General features: G+C 31.9%; 1 protein-coding gene across 1 annotated transcript; it reads right to left on the bottom strand.

Annotated features, from left to right (window-relative positions):
* Positions 1 to 2,019: 2,019 nt before the first annotated feature.
* LOC132722183 (transmembrane emp24 domain-containing protein 1-like) lies at positions 2,020 to 19,923 on the bottom strand. The gene is made up of 5 exons (XM_060706631.1): positions 19,866 to 19,923; positions 16,126 to 16,231; positions 11,660 to 11,761; positions 9,497 to 9,692; positions 2,020 to 8,752 (listed from the first exon to the last, which is right to left on the bottom strand). The coding sequence occupies exons 1-5, from the start codon at positions 19,921 to 19,923 to the stop codon at positions 8,516 to 8,518; spliced, it is 699 nt and encodes a 232-aa protein (XP_060562614.1). The 3' UTR covers positions 2,020 to 8,515.
* Positions 19,924 to 20,468: the final 545 nt, after the last annotated feature.

Genomic DNA, 20,468 nt, shown 5'->3' with positions numbered 1-20,468 from the left:
ATAAGACATACCCACCTTTAAGACATATCCACCGATAAGACATACCCACCTATAAGACATATCCACCTATAAGACATATCCACCTATAAGACATATCCACCTATAAGATATACCCACCTTTAAGACATGATACAAAAAGAAATCAATATTTAGCATGCTATTGGACAACATTGATAGTCTGCATCTTTTACCATGCAAAGAAACTCTTATTGTTATGCACCTGGTTGTCCGTCTGTCCGTCTTTTAGCAGGTTTTCTTGTCATATCTGCATTTTTTTTAACGGGTGGAAGGAAATTGAAACTAATGGGCAGAAATGTTAACCATAATGAGACGATGTGCAGAGCGCATGTTTGACCTTTCTGAGGTTAAGGTCACCATAATGAGACGATGTGCAGAGCGCATGTTTGACCTTTCTGAGGTCAAGGTCACAGTTAGTCATTTTGTTTCAATGTCAAAATTTTGTTTCTGCTCTTTATCTTTTGAACTGATAGAAAGAAATTAAAACTTTTTGGCAAAGATATTACTTATATTGAGACGGTGTGCAGAACACAAGTTTGGACTTCCTTAGATCAAAATTGGCCTGCCCTAGGCATAAATTGATGTATATAGACTTATATAGGAGTTTGCGTGTCCGGTCTGTATCTTTTGAACTGGCGCAGATTTGACCTTCTTTAGGCAAGGTCACACTTTAGTCATTTTGTATCAATTTCAAAATTTTGTGTCTGCTCTGTTTCTTTTAAACCGATAGTATGTAATTAATCTATTAGGCAGAAATATTTATATTTCTGAGATGATGTGCAGAGCGCAGTTTTGGACAACCTCAGGTGAAGGTCACACTGGCTCATTTACAATCCTTATATAAATGTATATATTACAAAGGGAGATTAAAATGAATGAATTTATTAATGTGATTCTTCATAATATACATTTATATGTATTTGCCTCTCTATTCCTTGATGATGTTTTTGCTTTTTTAATCAAATTTCATATTTTTTTATTTTTTCCTGTTAAGATTATTATAATTGAGGAGATTTTATAGGTTCATATGATTTATTTTTTTTTTGAAATAAGACAATCTTATCAATTGAAACTGATGTTACTTAAGATATGTAAATTTACTAAATAACAATAAGTTTTGTGCTTTTAAATTTAATATCTTTAAATTTTTATCATTTAAAAACCAACATTATTTTTGTTTTCAGTAAGTATATATACTCTGTAACAATTACATGGGGATAAATAATCACATTAACTTTTTAAGGGCATGTCTTGTGACATGTCTCAGCCAGGTGTCTGTACTCCACAGCAAAAGCTGTGGCATATATAATTGTCACTAAGTATTCATGTGACAAGAGCATAGCTCTTTGGCATGTTTCAATAATATTGATAATTGAAATAAAACATGTTTTGGACAAATGTTATAAATGTGTATCCTCTATGTTTAAAATTATTTATGATTTCTTTAAATTTTATCTTAAAACAGACTTGCATTCAGGCGTATATTGCCATGCCTCTGTAGTGCTCTTGTTTTTTTAGTTTATTGTACTATTCCAGTTCAGTTACTCATAGCTGAGAAACCCCCTGAAAAACATTTATTTTACCTTTTCAAAGCTAGTGCTTTGATATTCCAAACGCAACCCTGGTTCTTGTAAATGCTTTGTGTAAAGCATTGAGACACATATTAAGGCCTCATAAGAAAGAACTTCAGTATTGTTACTTGTGGCACGAGGAATCACACCTTCAACATTTGGATAACTAGAAAAGCATGTTACCACTGGACCACTGATCCGTTCAATAACTTGTTTGTAAAGGGAGTTCCAAAGATTTTATTTCTAGCTCTGCCCAAATTTCTCATAAAAATAGAGATCCATATTTAAATTCAATCATTTCTTAAATAAAATTATTTCAAATGATTTTCAATCATTTTACATTAAACTCACATTTAACATCAATCATAAATGACACAAGAAAAGAAGGCATTTGCCTATTTTTCTTTTATGAGGAAATAAAAAGGTAACATTTTTCTCAGAAAGGGGAGATAATTTTATTGCATAGATGTGTAACATCTAAAAACACAGCCAACATAGCACAGACACTGAACTACATAACAAAATAAAGAAACACATAAAATGTGAAGTAAAATTATGTCCAAAATTTGGTGTACCGTAGTTTTTGTAAATATTTAGACAAAGAAAAATTGGTAAAAAAGAAGATTATGACTTTTCATTTTAATATTTTTATACAATGCCTGTAAGACATTCTTGTTTTATAGATGGTTCACATATAACATAAATTTAAAATTCAATTAACATACATTTAAACTCAATAAATAATTACAAATAACTTAGATTGTCTTGTTTTCAACAATGTGCATGCATCTGTTCTATTTCACTTTTTCTCTCTACTAACAATAACCCATCTGTAAACCAGTCTAAGAATTCAATGCTGCCATTGGCTGATTTCAAAAGCTAAAAATAGTAGCCAATGAGATGTTACAGTTTTCAGACTGGTCTAAGATTTAATTGATTATGCTGACTACTTATTTTTGCAATGAAATCACTATTAAATAATGTACATACATGTATATAAATATAAAATATGAACATTATCTTAAATTTATTCACATGTACTGAGTACTAGAAAATTCATTTGTTCAGTAACACAACATATTTGTGTTAAATTATCACATCTTCTACTGTACAAACTTTCCGATTAAAAATAAACTCTAAAGACAATTAAGAAATCTTGATACCATAGATACTTTTAAACAATACCATTGATACTTTTAAACTATTTTCAATTAGTACATCATTTAAAATCATTTGTCTGGATTGCAGCTCTTAACACAAATAACTTTAGTAAACAATATGTTATTTTAACAAGAGCAACTCCTCTTACTAGTTACAGTTACACCTAGCTAACTACTTTAAATATAAATATAACTAACAAGGCAAAAGGTATGTTATGTGTCAAAAAATGGCAGACATTTGGATATTTCGTTATTTTTCATAAATTATTATTTTTCGGTTAAGTTTTAATTTTTCTGTATATTAAATATTAATAACATGATGATTAAATAAAAAGAAACCTCAAGGGATAGGAAGTATTACATGTAAAATTGAAAGTGAAAAAAAATACACTCGGCTCTATGACACCCGAATTTGGTTGGCAGTGCATGTGGTTTATATATAGGCAAGAAATTTAATCATGATTTTCAGTCTTTACATTAAACATGTATATCTTCATGCAATTTGGGTTTCAAAATATATGTTTTCCCTAATATGGGTTTCAAATTATATGTTTACCAAATACGGGTTTAAAAAAATATATGTTTTATTCAATTTGAGTTTCAATATATGTGTTTACCCAATTCAGGTTTCAATATGTATGTTTTACATATTTCAGGTTTTACCCACTTAGGTTCCACCATGATGATTCATCTATATGTAATACATTTCAAATATGATAATAAATTATGTTAGTAAAAGCACAATACAGTGCAACCTTTGCAGAGCGGCCCTTTGTAGAGCAACCACCTCTTAACAACAGAAAGTATGACTTTATATATATTCAACCCCTCTCAAGCAAACACCTGTAAACAACAACCAAAATCTTCACCTCGCCAAGGGGTGCTGTTCTGCAAAGGTTGTAATGTATACATTTTCAAGCTTTATACAATGCTTAAGATGGCAAAAAAAGCAAATCAATTCAAATTAAAATACATTTAAATCAACAGAATTTTAGTTCCAGTATTAAATACCTAGATACTAACAAATACAAATTGCACTTTTTACGAGATTTCTCTGTAAATTCACGCCTGTGACAAAAAAATTAAAAAGATGTATTTGATGTAAGTATAACAAGATGGATTTCATTGTTAAATATCTACATTGTATAAGGAAACATATGGCAATCTGTACATTTTTTTATTACAAACAATATACATGTTTTCCCCTATCTACGTGGAAGCTATTTTACAGCACAATTAGTATACAAAAAATTCACTTTCACCTCAATGGTTAAAAAAAAGCTGAAAACAAAACAAACCCAAAGAGAAAAATTTTCAGATTTAAGAATTATACATGTCTTCAAATTTAAGACAATAGGCCTTCAAATTTAAGAGAACAGAAAACACTGCCTAAACGTAGAAAACCTGCCCTTTTTTTAAACAGACACACTTCATTGTCATAAAAAAATCATTACATAAATTAAATGCTATATTTCACAATAATGTATAACCAGAATGATAAATTGTCCTTTCACTTGCATGAAATTCATATGATCTCTTCACTTTTCACTGGAATTCTTTAAATGCATAATAACTTGTTCAGACTTTCACACATCTATAACTTTATTACATATCATCATGTAATTTTGTTCATTATCTACTTTTATTATAACAATAAATCAGCACAATATAACATACTATGTTCCCAGGTTTAAAACAATTACCATAATCATTCACTCATAACACACATCCACCTATAAGACACAGCTTCAAATAGGCAACAATCTGACAATAATTTGTTCAAGCATTAAAAATATTTACCATATTTATCCAACTATAGGATGCACCCACATATAAAACAATCCCACACAATCAACAATATAATATCATTTTTTCCTGGTCTTAAAAGACAGAAAAATCTTTATTAATCCACGTATAAGACATACCCACCTTTAAGACATGATACAAAAAGAAATCAGCATTTAGCATGCTATTGGACAACATTGATAGTCTGCATCTTTTGCCATGCAAAAAAACTCTTGAACGAAAAGAAGTCTTTTTTGAACATGTAGTTCTTTCTTCTGCAGGTCAAGTTTTTGAGAAAAACTCGTAAAATACTTAAAATATCTACATACAGCAAAACAACAAGCAGAATCAATTTCTCTGGATTTGCATAAGAAACACATCACATTAAAAAAAATTTGTAAGACTAACATTAACTTTTTACTCCCACTTTCAATTCTAGAAAAAAATAAAACTAAATTAATTCAGTATCAAACTGAAATTATTTTCCATTAATTAATCACCTTTCAATGTTGTTATCCTTTTTGTTGTTATTGTTTTTTGAGGTTTTTTAATAAAACAAAAATTCCATACCTGAAAAATATTTTCGATTATTTCTTTAAAAAACAAACAACAACAATAACAACAAACTTTACATACCACTAACTTTGCCCATAAAACTCATGTTTATTCAATTTTTGCTTTAATAACCCATTATGCCCCAGAAATGCTATCAGTATCATTTCTTAAAAGCTTCTTATTTCTGGTGTACTTTTATATTTTCCAAAAAGATACTCATTGGGCAATAACCTGACCTATCTTTCTCTTTTGTTGCTGTATGGCAATAAATACAGTTGTAGTGATTTAGAATTTTGTATGGAAGTCAAAATACCACTTTGCTACTTTTATGACAAATAATTTAACAATTACCTCTACTTTTTTCAGGTAACAAAAATCTAACATGCTCTAAAACCATTATGTATTTTTTTTACCGTAGTATGAACACATCTGCCCATGTATCAAATTCAAAATTTTGCAATTACATGTTTAAATGTTGAATACTGCTTAAGCCTGTGCTAGGGGGCGTGGAAACAGTAGCTTGCAATTTTCCAGTACTGTCCATGAACGGGTTCAATCAAACCAAGCCTGCAACATTTTAAATTTTGCCGTTTTGGACTTTCTTTAGGGATCCTATTTCTCTCTATTTTTAAAATCATGTTTGCCCTTATAAAGAAGTAAAAATTTATTTGTTTCTGAAGCATAATGAGCCTTTAAACTAAACATATATATCTAATAATTTGTTTGAATACTGATATCTAAAAAAGTCAAAATCAGCACCTTGAACGGGAACATTTGAACCTTCTAAGACAAAAATGAAGATATGAGGATGAAAATATTTATCATATCTTCCCAGCAAGAACACAAATTACCAATGTAAATCATATATATAACATATCATCAAATTTTATATTTTTTGAAAATATCACAAATGAATGAGATATTAAGACACGTGAAACCAAGAATGGAATATGTTCTTGTCAAACCCTCGTACTGATAGAACCTTTTCTTCAGTCTGCTACATAGACACAGTATGGGTACGATCATTGTGGCTTTGACGGAATATTACACACAAAATGCATAGTATGCTCAAGAAAATTTAATATTTTGACTCTCTTGTGCACAAGTCAAAGGTGGGACATCAATAATCATGAAGTCATTTATGTATTCAACTACATTTCAAATACTATTTCATTATGAGATGTGTTAATATTTTGTACATGCTTTTTTTTGCCTTTAAGCTTTACATTTCTGTTTATATGCCACCACAGAAGTCGTGGACTCCAGCAATAAAAGATATTCACAAAAGCAAATATAAAATCTCCTTTCTAAAATGCCTCTGGCTACATATGGCAGGTATCAAAAAGCAAAACTGACCAAAATCATTTCAACAAACAATATTGTAAACAATACATTAAATATAGGCCTCAGCATGGTAAATATATGAGCATTTTATGGAGGAATTTGTTCAATTAATATATACTAAACAGAAAAAACTTCTTAATATGTAAAATATTGGAGTATAGCAATAAATATTCTAAAATTTAAATAGACATTAACAAAAAATATTGTTCAAAAAATTTCATGATAGAAATAACCTTGGTGAACATAAAATATGTATCAAACATTTGTTCATGGTACTAGCGAATATTATCCAAGTTCAATGGCTTGTAAAAATTTGGCATCTCTCATTACTTTCTTTACAAAAAGACATATCAATGGCTTTTGACTCCTTTGGGCAGAAATTGACAATTTTCACCAAATTTTAGTAAAAAATTTCCATTACTGTAAAAATTCATATTTTATCTTGTTGCCATGCAATTTTTACCAGTTTTCATAATTCAACAACTCAACAGATGAGTAAAGAGATTGGCCAAACTCATACAAACCATTGACATAATTACCAGGTACTTGATTACACCAGCAGTATAGAGCCTGGCCAGCCCGTACATCCCTGCAGCCTGATTACACTCCCTATACAATGGCCTGCTTAATTTTTAACTTTTAATGAAAATCCCTCCTTACAACAATTGGCAGTCCCAAAACTAGAAATGGACAACAACAAAAGGACAAGTCCATTTAACAAATTCAGCATAGTAAGGATTAAAGAAACAATTAACATGCACAATATCTATGGTTCTAGGCAGGAAAATGTTGGAATGAATCTTGAATCTTAAGACAATGCGGATATACGATTACATGAATAACATCCTATCTGTTAAAACACAAAATGCACAATAATTTCCCCACATATTTTACAATATTATATCAAGAGATCTTACAAATACAGAAAATTGAGCAACGTCATGACAAAACCAACATAATGGGTTTGCGACCAGCATGGATCCAGACCAGCCTGCGCATCCGCGCAGTCTGATCAGGATCCATGCTGTTCCCTTACAAACCCTATTACAAGTAGAGAAACTGAAAGCGAACAGCATGGATCCTGATCAGACTGCGCAGAGAAACAGGCTTGTCTGGATCCATGCTGGTCGCAAACCCACTATGTTGGTTTTGTCATGACGCAGCTCAAATGCTTGATTTCTGCACAGTACAATAATACTTTAGCATAAAAATACAAAGATCTTTATACATTCCTTTCAGGCACTTCAGAACATTCTCGTAAATTACTCTTTATCTTACACTGTACATTTTGGTTTCTATGTAAGTTTTAGAAATAGTGATTCTTAAAACAATTAAAAGGAGAGAATACATCAATTCCCTGAAAAATAATTCTTTGTTTTAAATAATGAGGACCTGAATTAAAAAATTCTTTAGCAAAATGTACACACAAAAAAACACCTTTGTATCAAATCATTTCTTTTTACATATATCTTCGTTGGCCAATAATACCTGGATTAATATCTTTTAAAAATGACATTTTTTTACAAATTCATTCAACTTAACATTGTATATACTGTGTGCGCACAACACAGGACTTTAAACATCTACTTTTGTTTATAAGACCAGCAGAAATATGAATCAAATCTCTTGATTCAAAGCATGTTATTGTAATCAACAAATACTGGTTATCAACATTTTTAACATGACTTGATAAATGAAAAGCTTCAGTTAAAAGTGACTTTTTTAAGCTCAAGGTATTCAATTTTTTTGGAGGAAAGAATTAACAATTTTAATCTGCTATACAAAAACTATAAATGATCTGAAAGAAAAACAGTTATCCATTTTTCAGACACAAATTATTTTCAAATTTTGCCTGTCAATTTAACAAAATGTAGATATTAAAGTCATGTGACACGAGAATACAGTTTACACAATAAAACACTGAAAACAATTCTATAATAACTACCATATCTGTAAACTGTAAATATGTATGTTATGTATGTAAACACCATAAAATATCACTCTCACCATGATCATAATAAAGCGGTTGTTGTAAAAAAGAAACAACACCAATTTAAGAACCTATACGTGCCCTATGTCATGTTACGTTTTTGACTTCATAAGTCCGCCAACGCGGCTTTTATCTTCGAACAGACTTCTTATCAAAAACACTTGAACAAGTCCAACAGACAGCATTATGAAGAGCTGAACACAAGACAAAAAGTTGACTCTGTCAAAATTGGACTCCACTATATTTCTGTCTCTAGCTTCGAACATTTTTAAAACTGTTTGTAAATTTCTTGACTTGTCTAAATTCTGTCCCATCTTGTCCAGCATACTCTGAATGTAAAAAAATTCACAAAAGTACATTATCAGAGATACACAATTGGTGATTGAATTTGTGCCAAGTTCAGGTCATTATTTGCTTAGAAAATGTGTTTTGATAATCAACTTAATGTCATTTTTGAAACTGACACACCAAATTAAATCATGGTCAGGATCATGTTTAATATTCAAATTAATTTTTACGTTTATCAACTGAAACTGATGCTTTAATTCAAACTTATCTTTCATTCATTAAGAAAACGGTTATGACTTTATTCAATTTTTGAAGTTCATCATCAAAAAGAAACATAGGTTTCAGCCAATTAATACCTGAATTCTCAGACCCTGTGTTAAGCTATCGACTTTTTAAACAACTAGGTCCCTAGTCCTGTGTGTTATGTTTAAGAAATAATATATCTCAAACTGTGATTTTATCGCTTAATAAAATCACTGTTTGGAGTTTGGATGCAAGGAATTATATCATGAGGGTGCAGCCCAAGTGATATAATGAATTGCATCCGAATGACCGATTTGGATATGTTATTTCGATTTTAACACGACATTATCAAATAAATGCTGCCGTACCTGATATTAAGCTAAAGTGCCCCTGATTTGTTTCCGTACTTATTTTCAGCGCGTCACATGTCTAAATATAGAACTTCAAACAGTTATTTTATTGCATAATAATACACACTTTCGCTTCTTCTATGTTCAATAGGGAAATATGCAGATTGTGTTCGAATAAAAAATAACAAATACCTTCAATTCTTCTATAGTCATATCCATAAGTTCATGTATTTCATCCTTAGCACCGTCCCAATCCGCAGCTTCATCTCCGTCCCCAACCTGATCTTCATCATCAGAAATAAGCTCAAAAAATACAATCTTGCTTGCAAAGTGGCTAAAAGTATTATCTAAACAAACTTTCATGTCACCTGCCTCGGGAATTTCTACTCTGAAAAAAAAACAACATCAATTCATGCAAAATTAATAAAAATGTGGTAGATATTATTAGGAAGTAGCATATAAAAAGAAAATCTAAAACTTTTGTGCATGAATTATCAAATAAAGTAAGATACACTACAGCCTCATTATAACGCTCATGTTCGGGTCCAATGTCTTAACAGCGCATTCTAACGAGGCTCTCATTTTTTTTATTTTGGGAGCCAAGGTCTATGAGCGCTATACTGAGATTAGCGATATATCGAGGCTACAGTGTATATACTTAACACTGTTTGTTATTAAAATTCTAATTTAAAATCAAATGTGACCGATTGAAACTATTTAAATGGAATGCTGAAACTCTAATTAACATTTGATTATCATATCGTACTCCAATCAATGAAAGTTCACAAGTACAATAAATGTTACGTCAGATACTGCAGAAAGAATAGTAGAAAAGGACTGTAAATACCATTTCTGGAAAATAAAAAGCTATCTGGCCTTTTCTAAGTAAATCAAAACTTAAAGGCCCATTATGCCCCAGAAATGCTATCATTTTCATTTCTCAAAAAAAAAGTTTATTTTTTGTATCTTGACTTATTACAGTTTCCAAAAACATACTCATTTGGTATTTACATGATCTATCTTTTGCATCTTTAGTTCTGTTGGCAATTGGTATAATTATAGTGAATCAGTATTTTGTATGGAAGTCAAAATACTACTTCATTGACATTATACTACCTTTATGACACATAACTACATGTTCAGCGTAACGTTTCAGTTGAAAACTAGAAATGTGTCCATAGGACACGGATGCCCCAACACGCCACTGTTCTGTCAATCTTATGACTCTAGGTCAAATATTTTTTAGACTACATGTGCCACAAGTTGAAAACTAAAAATCAACAAAGGGCCATAATTCTGTTAAATTTGGTCGCAGCAAAAATTCCTTCCTTTACTTCCATCTACACATTATGGTTGTTAATCCCTGGAAGTTTAAGCAAAATCTGCCATCCGGTTTAAGAGGAGTTGAGTTCACAAAATTTCCACATAGTATATCAGTGTTAGCGATTTTCCCTAACTTTACTGAGTACCTGGGACTCAGTGCTAATAGATCTGTTACGTCCCAATTCAAATGGAACGAGTCCTCAATTACAAAAATGTCAATGTTTGCATAACTTCATAATACAATCAAATTTGAGACTGTTGATGTTCGCGGATACCATTGATAGGTTGGCCCAAAATGAGGCCGAGCACTTGCTCCTAGTCTACGTTTGGGATATAAATTGCATTGCTAATGAGAAAGGAACAAATGAAAATGAGGTGAAAATCAAGTTCTTATAATACAATTTATTTAAAGTGAATAGAAAATCATTTTCAAGCAGAGCAAAAAAACTTAAGAGAGAATTGACCAATTATTGGGGAAAAAGTGTTTCGTCCCAGGGACTCAACAGCCCTTTTTTTCTTTCCTCCCTGGCAATTTTAGCAAGTAAATTGATATGTTTACTCAGTAAACGCGAACACTGGTATATAGTGAAAAAATCAACAAAGGGCCATAATTCTGTTAAATTTGGTCACAGCAAAAATTCCTTCCTTTACTACCACCTACACATTAAGGTTGTTCATCCCTGTAAGTTTAAGCAAAATCTGCCATCCGGTTTAAGAGGAGTTGCGTTCACAAGATTTCGGGACATACGGACGGACGGACAGACGTACGGACTGACGGACAAGTGCAACGCTATATGCTCCCACATTGTGAGGGCATAAACAGCTAACATGCTCTTAATCCATTATCTAAACATTATTAAGTAAGCACATGTTTGACATTTTATAAGTATTGAAAAAAATATGGATTTCTAATGCATAAATTAATTTGCCTAAAAAAATGTGTCAATACTTTCCACTGTTTTGCCAAGGATGACAATGTCATTGTGACAACATACATGATACATGAGAACATGAAGAAACTTCAAATCTTACTTATGAAAGTTGTCTGTTTTTCTATGCTCTGAAATAAGCACTCGTCCATCAGGAGATTGTACAAAAAAGTTAATGTCTAAGTCACCTCCATCAATTACCTGAAACAAAACCAGCAAACTGTTAATATGACAACAGAACATTTACCCCCAAAAAAGCAACTTTTTTCTCCATGGTACTGAATATTACTTCCCTCATGCCAAGAATGAAGGCTCACATTTCAACAATGTAACTTTAACTATCTCAGCAGTGTTTCTGCCAGACTAGAATTTTTGGGGGTCATTTGTGACCCTCTGTTTAAAAATATGGGTCATTTGTAATTATGAAGGGTCAAATTTAAAAAAAAGTAAAAACTACAAATGTAAATCTCAGAACTGTTTGATTTCACATTTTATCTTCAATTTCTCACTTTCTGCGGTTGCAAACGAAAAATCTTCTAAGGAAGAACCAAGGCTTATTAGTTTAACTAAGAAGTTGTGCCTATAGCAACACAAATTGGTTAGCAATTTATACGCAGTTACCGGAAATAAATAAATTTCAGATACTCAAACAATAATTTACCATATTAAATGGGATGGCAATAATATTTGGAGAAATAACTTAATGTAAAGACATCCAATTAAGGTAGATTATAACTGCATCATAGAAAAAGCGCTTTGAAAATTTCATGCGTCACATGTGAAATGTTTGTGTCTAACGCAAAAACACTGAGTAGCGGAAACACTGTCTCAGTAATAGCTTGTGATAGGGATGAATTTTAGTATATGGTTGCAAGATGGAAGCATACAGTTGTCTATGCATGCCATTACCAAACATAATGATGAAATCTAAAATGAGGGTATGTTCACCCCTGAGGACACAAAAAGCACCTGAGTAGGCCTACAGACTTCGGACATGTGACAATCTTAACACTGAAGCACAAAGTGGTGATGATTTACTTCCATGCAATTTCCAGGCTTAATCTCGGTACTATACAGCTAATTTCTGCTTCTGGGCTTGACCGACATAAACTATTACAAGCCAATGAAGTCTGAAATAATTTGGTTTTACTATAAAGCACACGGAAAAGAGTCAACTCGGCCCTATACCAACTCGGCACTGGTCAACTCAACACGGGTCAAATCGGCCCACTGTACAAAAATTTATATAACGTATTAACTTTGCTTTGCATGTTGTTAAGGTAAATGAATAATAAGAAATATCTTATTATTATATAATTATACATTGTAGTTCTGCCGAAATAAAGTATATTTTAAATTAAATTGTTATTTATTTGTCTTATATTTATTAACTCTCTCTGTGAAAAAGCAAGAGTTGTTTCCCTTAGTGTCCCTTCGCTTGCAAAAGAATGCAAATTTAGCCATGTTTAAATCGCTAGTTTGTGGGGATTAAATGTACGATTTTAAAATTTGTTACACGCTGGTGACATCGTCGGACCGTCGGTCATGTCCCGTAATTTTTTGAAAGGTCTGACAAATTTAGAAAGTTCTCCGGACCTTCTGTCCAGTATATTGTTTTAGCAGTAGAACTATTAAAAAGAAACACTTTTCATGTTTCTAGGCGCTCTGTCTCCAGTTTGCTTAGAAAAGCAAAAACAATGTCGCCCTTATAAGGATAAACACGTGCAATAAGTTTCCAAATTAATGTCAAAATCTTCCACGCCGCTCCGCCTATATCAAAACGGTCTGTGAAACCAATTTTCATTGGTCGGTATAATTGGAAAACCAATGAAACGCGGCGAAAACAAATGAGCGGATGTTGGAAGTGAACAGGTGACATCTCCTGAGTGTTGATAATTGCCGATCAAATACATGTATCAACAAACAACAATATTAACAGATAAGCGGCGATTCATTAAGACCATTAAGGGGCATACATAGCGCATAAATTTGCTTAGTGCATACATTTGTCGGTAAGTTTAGTGATCATGTTGATATACATGTATGTTTGCTTTGAAAAAACTTGTTGCCTCTTTACATTTTTTTTTTGTCAAATGCGTCAATGGAGAATGAAAATGATAGGTAAATAACTTCTGTAAACACTCGAAGTAGTGAATATCCGATGATTATTCTTTATAAGAATTTCTGTAAGAACAGTTGTAAAAAATTGAAAAGAAGTTAAAATTTATTTGTGACGATGATCGTGATGCTTGAATCAAATGTAACTTAAAGTATTTTAATTTGCAGCGGATGCAGTTTGATAGTACAGTAAAGACTGTCTTAGCGACCCCCTGTATATAGCGACATTTGTTTTTTAGTGACCATGGGTTGGTGGCCAAACCCAGTTTTTTAAAATTAAAAAAGGGCCCTTGTATTTTGCGACCCCCTGTCTGCCCCCGTACAACAAACCATAAATTTAGTCCCCCTTTGGTATTTGAGCCATAAACGCGCCCTTTTGAAGGGTGAGCAAGGTTTTGGAACTGGGTGGAACTTTGGCGAAGAAGTCCCCTTTCGGATAAAGCGATTTGTTCGAAGAAAAATTTTGAAGTCCCCCCGTTTAAAAAATTTTCCTAAAATACTTTTTTTACGCCGCTGGGTCGTTAAAAAATTTGTTTCCTCTAAAATGAAAAACCAAATTTAAAACCTTTAAACCCGCTAATTAAGAACGCATGTCAACAACAACAAAGATCAATACACGCAGCAAGGCAAAAGTTCACTATGTTTATCTTTCTCATTACGTATTCATGCGATTGGCGAATCAGAACGCGTGTTGTATCTACGGCAGTTTGCATTGACCAATCGGCGACACGCTTATACACTGTTGCTGTTTGTTGACAATAACACAAAATGGCGACAGATTCAATCAATTTTCGCCGATAAAATGATAAAAGACACCTGCATATAAATAATTGCTGCGGTGTTTTGGCGAGTAAAGATAAACAATGCTAAACGTCTTAAAGGTGTGGTTATGTTTCAAACCTCGATTGTTATTTTTTTCATAGCACTTTTCTGTAGAAATTATGTGGAGATTTGTATCTAATGTTTATTAATACATTGAACTCCGTAAAGTAATCAGGCTGATTGAAAATTGAAATTAAACATTTTTTTTACAAACAGATTTATCAATATAAATTACATTTTAATGAATATGTAACTTTTAAATACTAATGTTATGGTGTAGTTTATAATTTTAACCAATTATACATGCAATTTTAATACTCTCTTGTTTTTTTATAAATGATATTTGATATGTTTAATATCAATAAAAATATAATTAAACCCTTAGTATGGTACTATCCTGCTTTTCAACAAAATATTGGTATGATATGTTCATATATCCGAATTATGTAGAGACTGTCCACAGTGACTCCCTGTCTATAATGACCTTTTTTCTTTTCTCCCATCGAAGGTCACTGTAAACAGTCTTTACTGTATAAGAGGACAATATTATTTATAATTCAGTGGGAAAAAACAACATCCACATGAACCTTATTAAGTTCATATTAACTAGGACTCTGAACTTTCAAGAAATAATTTTTTGAGATATTGAAATTGATGAATTATATGATTTACTAAAAAAGTGTTTTTATTTTTTTTTTATTTCAGCACAAAGTCACCTAGCTGGCTGCAGTGACTAAATCAAAACAAGCTACATGAAACCTATGAGAAGAAAAAACATAAGACTGCCTACAAGCATTCAGTTCATTTTACAACGTTTGTAATTTTGCTGTTTATTCTTACAAAATAATATTTAATAAACTTTTACGTACATGCTTTGTTTTAGTCAACCTAATGTTTAGTCAAACTTATTTAAAATGGTTTATCAACACTTCCAAAAATGCAATTTGTATGCACTTGCCCCCAAACACTTATCCCTAATAATCACTATAAATGGGGAAAATTATACAACATTTTTAGGTCCTGTAATTGTCACCGAGGTCCTGTAAAATACCAGGTTTCACAGGACCTATTGTCCTGTAAGATCATTTCAAGTTTCACTGGGACTGTCTTAGCTTCCTCTCAGTATATATTTTCAACACATTGTTTGACACTGAAGGTATTTAAATTTACGGTTAAACCTACCACGAGTCAGAAATACACGGAGATACGCAATCGGTTATCTTACTCGCAATTCTACTGATAAGAAAAGCCTGTCTGCTGCTAGTTCTGAAACTGTCAATCCGTGTTTTGTAAATAATTTCATAATAACAATAAATAGTGATAACACAAACCTAAATATTAATAATTAAAAAGTGGGCCGAGTTGACCCGTGCCGAGTTGGAATAGGGCCGAGCTGACTCGGGGTGGGGGGGGGGGGGCCCGAGTACGTTTTAGGGCTGAGCTGACCCGGATTGTTCAAAGCACACGTTGCACATCTAAGATTGGATTTTACAATAGCTTTTAAATTGAAAACACAATTAATTGATTTTGTTTTCCTAAAGATTTTAGAAAAAAAACTGTGCATAACTAAAAAGAGTTAAGTACAATTAAAACTGAACGTTCCAGGATGTGGGTGGGGATACCTACTGATACTCTACTTCAACGTCCATCGGTTTTCTGACATTCTGGTAGAAACATTCCATTTTTCCTGCACCAAACTTCAAACAAGTCAGATCCTGTTCGAATGCAAATGTTACTTGCAATAAGACAGATTAAAGCCAGGAACAGCAAATTATTTCAGTTGTAAAAAATGAAACTTTCACTGAAACCCTACCGGAAGTGATACGTTTCACACATGGGCAATGACTTAAAACAATTACAAACCGCAATTTAGATGATTATAGTAGGAGCTCAACCCATCAGCACTTTGGCTTTTTTCGCGTCTTTTTAATTTGTGTAACTAATATATTCCAAGTAACAACTGATATGTTTTCTTGTGCATAGTAGTTATTATTTCCTGAAACCTACCACCCAGAGATGAAGTCCTGCAAAAATACGCACAAGTAATTGTAAAATACAAAGAAATGACTATTCCTGTACACAAATTAATTGCAAGTCTCACTAGAGATGACTTGAAATAGGCCAATTCAAAATTTAAAAGAACTCCTCTACAACGGACAGGGTCCAAATCCCTACCGGGGTGACACCAGTATGTATAGACAACTACAGAAATAGTTCGACCGAAGATGTTTTCGTAAGTAAAACAGATAAATGCCATGATGTATAGGAATAATCAGGGTCTTTCAAATATTTCTATTTGAAAGACCCTGGAATAATTAAGAATCAACTCTATCAATGATCTCTCATCTTTTGGTAACCAATGTTTTTTACGATTTTTAAATAGAATGTCTGCAAAGAATTGTTGTGCTGATAATTTATGAACGGGGACATACGAGGACATACGGTACATGTATTATTATATCCAGGTTGACATTAATGCCAACTATACAGCAACAAATGAAAAATTAAAGTAATTTTATTTAACCGATTACTACTATAAATATGAATAATTAAATTCTTAATTAAAATGAAGATTTTGAAAAGTAATTGTAATTTGTTTAATTGCTTTATTAAGTCATTGGCCCATCCCTGATCAAATAGTTGTAATGGTTGTTTTGAGACTGAGACACAGTACTGATTTTTGTCCTTTTAAGTTTGCAATAAGACCTTTATTTAGTTTCGAGACCTTTGATAAGACCATTCTGCTTTAAAGTCCATTGAATCATCCATGGTCCCAATGTTACCAATGGTTTGAATGAAATCTTAAAAGGGACATAATCGTGGAGCCCTTCTTATAAAAGAGTTGCAAAATAAAACTATTTTAAGAAACAGTTTGAAGTTGATCATAGTAATTGATTACAATATGTGTAGGTCTAATACATGCATCTCTTGAAAGTTTTTGAAAAAAGAAGAAAAAAAGAATCTGCTGCTGCTGTGTTTTTGAGCAATAAATAAGTCTTTAACTGTCAGATCAAAGTTTGGTTTCCGATTGTTTTTAATCAGTTGAATTTTTCTGAGAATTTGCCAAAAAAATGTTCAATAAAAGTTTTTGTAACATTTAGCCTGCTGGCGGTAACTGATTCTATATGTACACGGTTTTAAAAAAAATACAAATTAATCAAAATAATTAAAGCCGTGACATGTACATGTTACAAGAAACGTTATTTGATAACGTCTGTTTCTATATAACAGAGAAAGAAAAGCTATTTGCAAACAAACATAATACGGAATAGGCGTCAGAAATCAAAACGGCTGAAAAAGTGATTTGACCAAAAGATGTGTGCATAATTTTGTCAAATAGTAAAACTATGATACATAAAAAGAAACTGTTAAAAGAAAAGATAAATTGAGATTGAAATAAAGTTTATCAATAAAAGAATACACTATGTACGCACAACCAAAAAATCTAAGCAGACGAACATATGTAAGCAAATTTAAGCAAAAATAACAATGTTTTGAGTAAGTGCCTGTATACCAGAGACAATTATTGGCTTTACTTTGAAGAAGAAAAAGAAATACCACGTTATCCGTATATTGCTGATAGAAATAGATAAACTTCGTCATTGCAGAAAGCAAATAAAAACGTTTTATAGCTAATATTTAGAATGAGAAAACTATCTATCTAGCTTACATAACGTCGGTACTAGCACGATGTGCGTATTGTAATGGCTCTTTCATAAAAATTGGGGTTGTAAAGTTTTGGGTTTCTTTTCATATTATTTGGTTTTTTTTTGTTTGTTGGCTGGCTGCTATTTTTTCTTGCTTTAGTTTTTTGCAATGTCACCCCAAACGAATGGGCTTTTGCTACATAAATGATATCGCTTGTTACTATTTGTAAAGATTCTTCAAATTAAAAAGGGGCAAATCTACCCAAGAGGAAAGAATACAACAATAGTCTTAAGTTGATTCCCCTTTAAACTTGCGAAAATGGTAAAAAGGTAAATTCTTAGCGTAACGACTAATTATAACGTTAATTAAATTTTTTAACTTTTTTTTGGCCTTGTTGGGTTTTATTTTTAGTTTTATTTTTGTTTAAATTTGTTGCTGTTAAATTTTGTTTTGCGCTTTATCACGGGTTTTTCAATCCCAAAAGTAAAGCTGGAATGTCACATCTAAATACAACACAAATTATCGTATCGTATTAAAATCAGCTTTAGATAACATTTCACATTTTGAAGTGTATAGAAACAGATGTTAAAATCGGCTAGGTAGTAGGGGCAAATCTGACATTCAAGTAAAACATTTTACATTGTCCTATCGTCACTTTTTTTTTGCAATAAGACAAATATAATGTTTCTGCTAAGAACTTCGGCATAATGAGGACAAATTTCGACATCATGGAGACACGTTTTAGCTGAATTTTAATTATTTAGCAATTCCTACCTCTGTCATCATGTTTTCGCGTACATTTCATGCCAGAATTAATATCGGGTGTTACATGAAAAGTTACGACCGCAGTAAATATAAATAATTGATTTATTGGAACTGCATGTCCTTTTCGGTGTTAAAGGGTTTTCAATATCAAAATACCGAGTACGTTATCATATAGGGCTTGGGCCAGATATTCAAAGTGATCTGGGGGTAAAAAACAAACAACACAATGTTAGCATGTTATTATTTCCATTTTATAATTACCCGCATTGGTTTTTATGGTGGCTTAACGAACCTAAGTTGAAAATTAGTGTTGTAGCGGGGAACTTATTTAGCAAAAATTAATGAAGATATACGGTGTGAAATCTTGGGATAAATGTGAGGCCGTTTTCTTAATGCGGCGGCCTTAATGATAATTCAGATAAAAACAAAAACTATTAGAACTTAAAATTTTAATCGTTTTGAAACATTTTTAATGTGATTTTTAAAGTTTAATTTTATAAAATATAATCATAATAAAAAAACATAATGATTTACTAAATTCGACCACTAGAATTTAACCTTACGCGCATCTATACTTAGACCCCTTATTGGCTATAAAATGGACTTAAAATAGTTTATATCTACTGCCAACTAATGACAACTTCGACCAGTAACTGTTTGTTGGCGATTAGTCATTACACTTTTGCTTAAATCCAATATTTTTGTATAGGGGATGGAGCGCAGGTTAAGGTTTTGTAAATGATTTTATTTTATTTTAATATATTGATTGAACAATTATATAGTGTACCCTCAAGGAATCAGGGCCTTCATAAAATACTCACAGTCTTAGTAATAATAACACATCCTCCTCAAGGATCCACGAAGCAGAGATTATTTGACAGTGCTCGTCCTTGACACAAACAACAATACATTTAATCATATTCTCTCTCTTCATTGATTTGGGAATCACACATTACTTGGGTCACTTGACACAATTTCTAGACGGGTCACGCTGCGGCTATTGCTGCTTTTCATGTTTCAGGTGTAACCAACGCTCTGTCCACGACGAAGTTAGTTCACATGTGAATTTAATTTGTAAAAGCTGCAAGGCCTTTGGAACTGAAGTGTGATTTAGACTATTGAGAGGCCACTAACTAAACCGAAGCTCATGGCTGGTCCTGTGGAAACATTGTCTGGAATCAAGATTTGGTCTCATGGTTTAACAACTTTAAAGAGACTACTTTGTTGACCTTGTTTAATTTTAGTTTTAACATTTGTATGATTATATATATCCTCTTAGTTGTTTTAGTCTTGTTCTTTTCTTTTCTTTTAAAAGTTAGGGTCATTTGAAGTTATTCTTTGTGTAATAAATGAATTGTATGTGAAAATAATTTATTAAGAAACAATATAATTCATGGACTATTTCTATAGGCTTATTTGTTAATAAAATGAATCAATATTTTTTAGAAAAAAGTAATGTATGTATAATTATATTATTTTTTTTTGTCCCAGAGAGCAGTAACCCTCAATTTTTGTTCTGGGAGAACACAGAAACTGGGGTCACAGAAAAAATATCAGTT

Source organism: Ruditapes philippinarum, unplaced genomic scaffold, assembly GCF_026571515.1.
Source record: "Ruditapes philippinarum isolate M1 unplaced genomic scaffold, ASM2657151v2 ctg1955_1_1_1_1, whole genome shotgun sequence".
NCBI lineage: Eukaryota > Metazoa > Mollusca > Bivalvia > Venerida > Veneridae > Ruditapes > Ruditapes philippinarum.
This window is presented reverse-complemented; position numbering and strand designations above follow the sequence as displayed.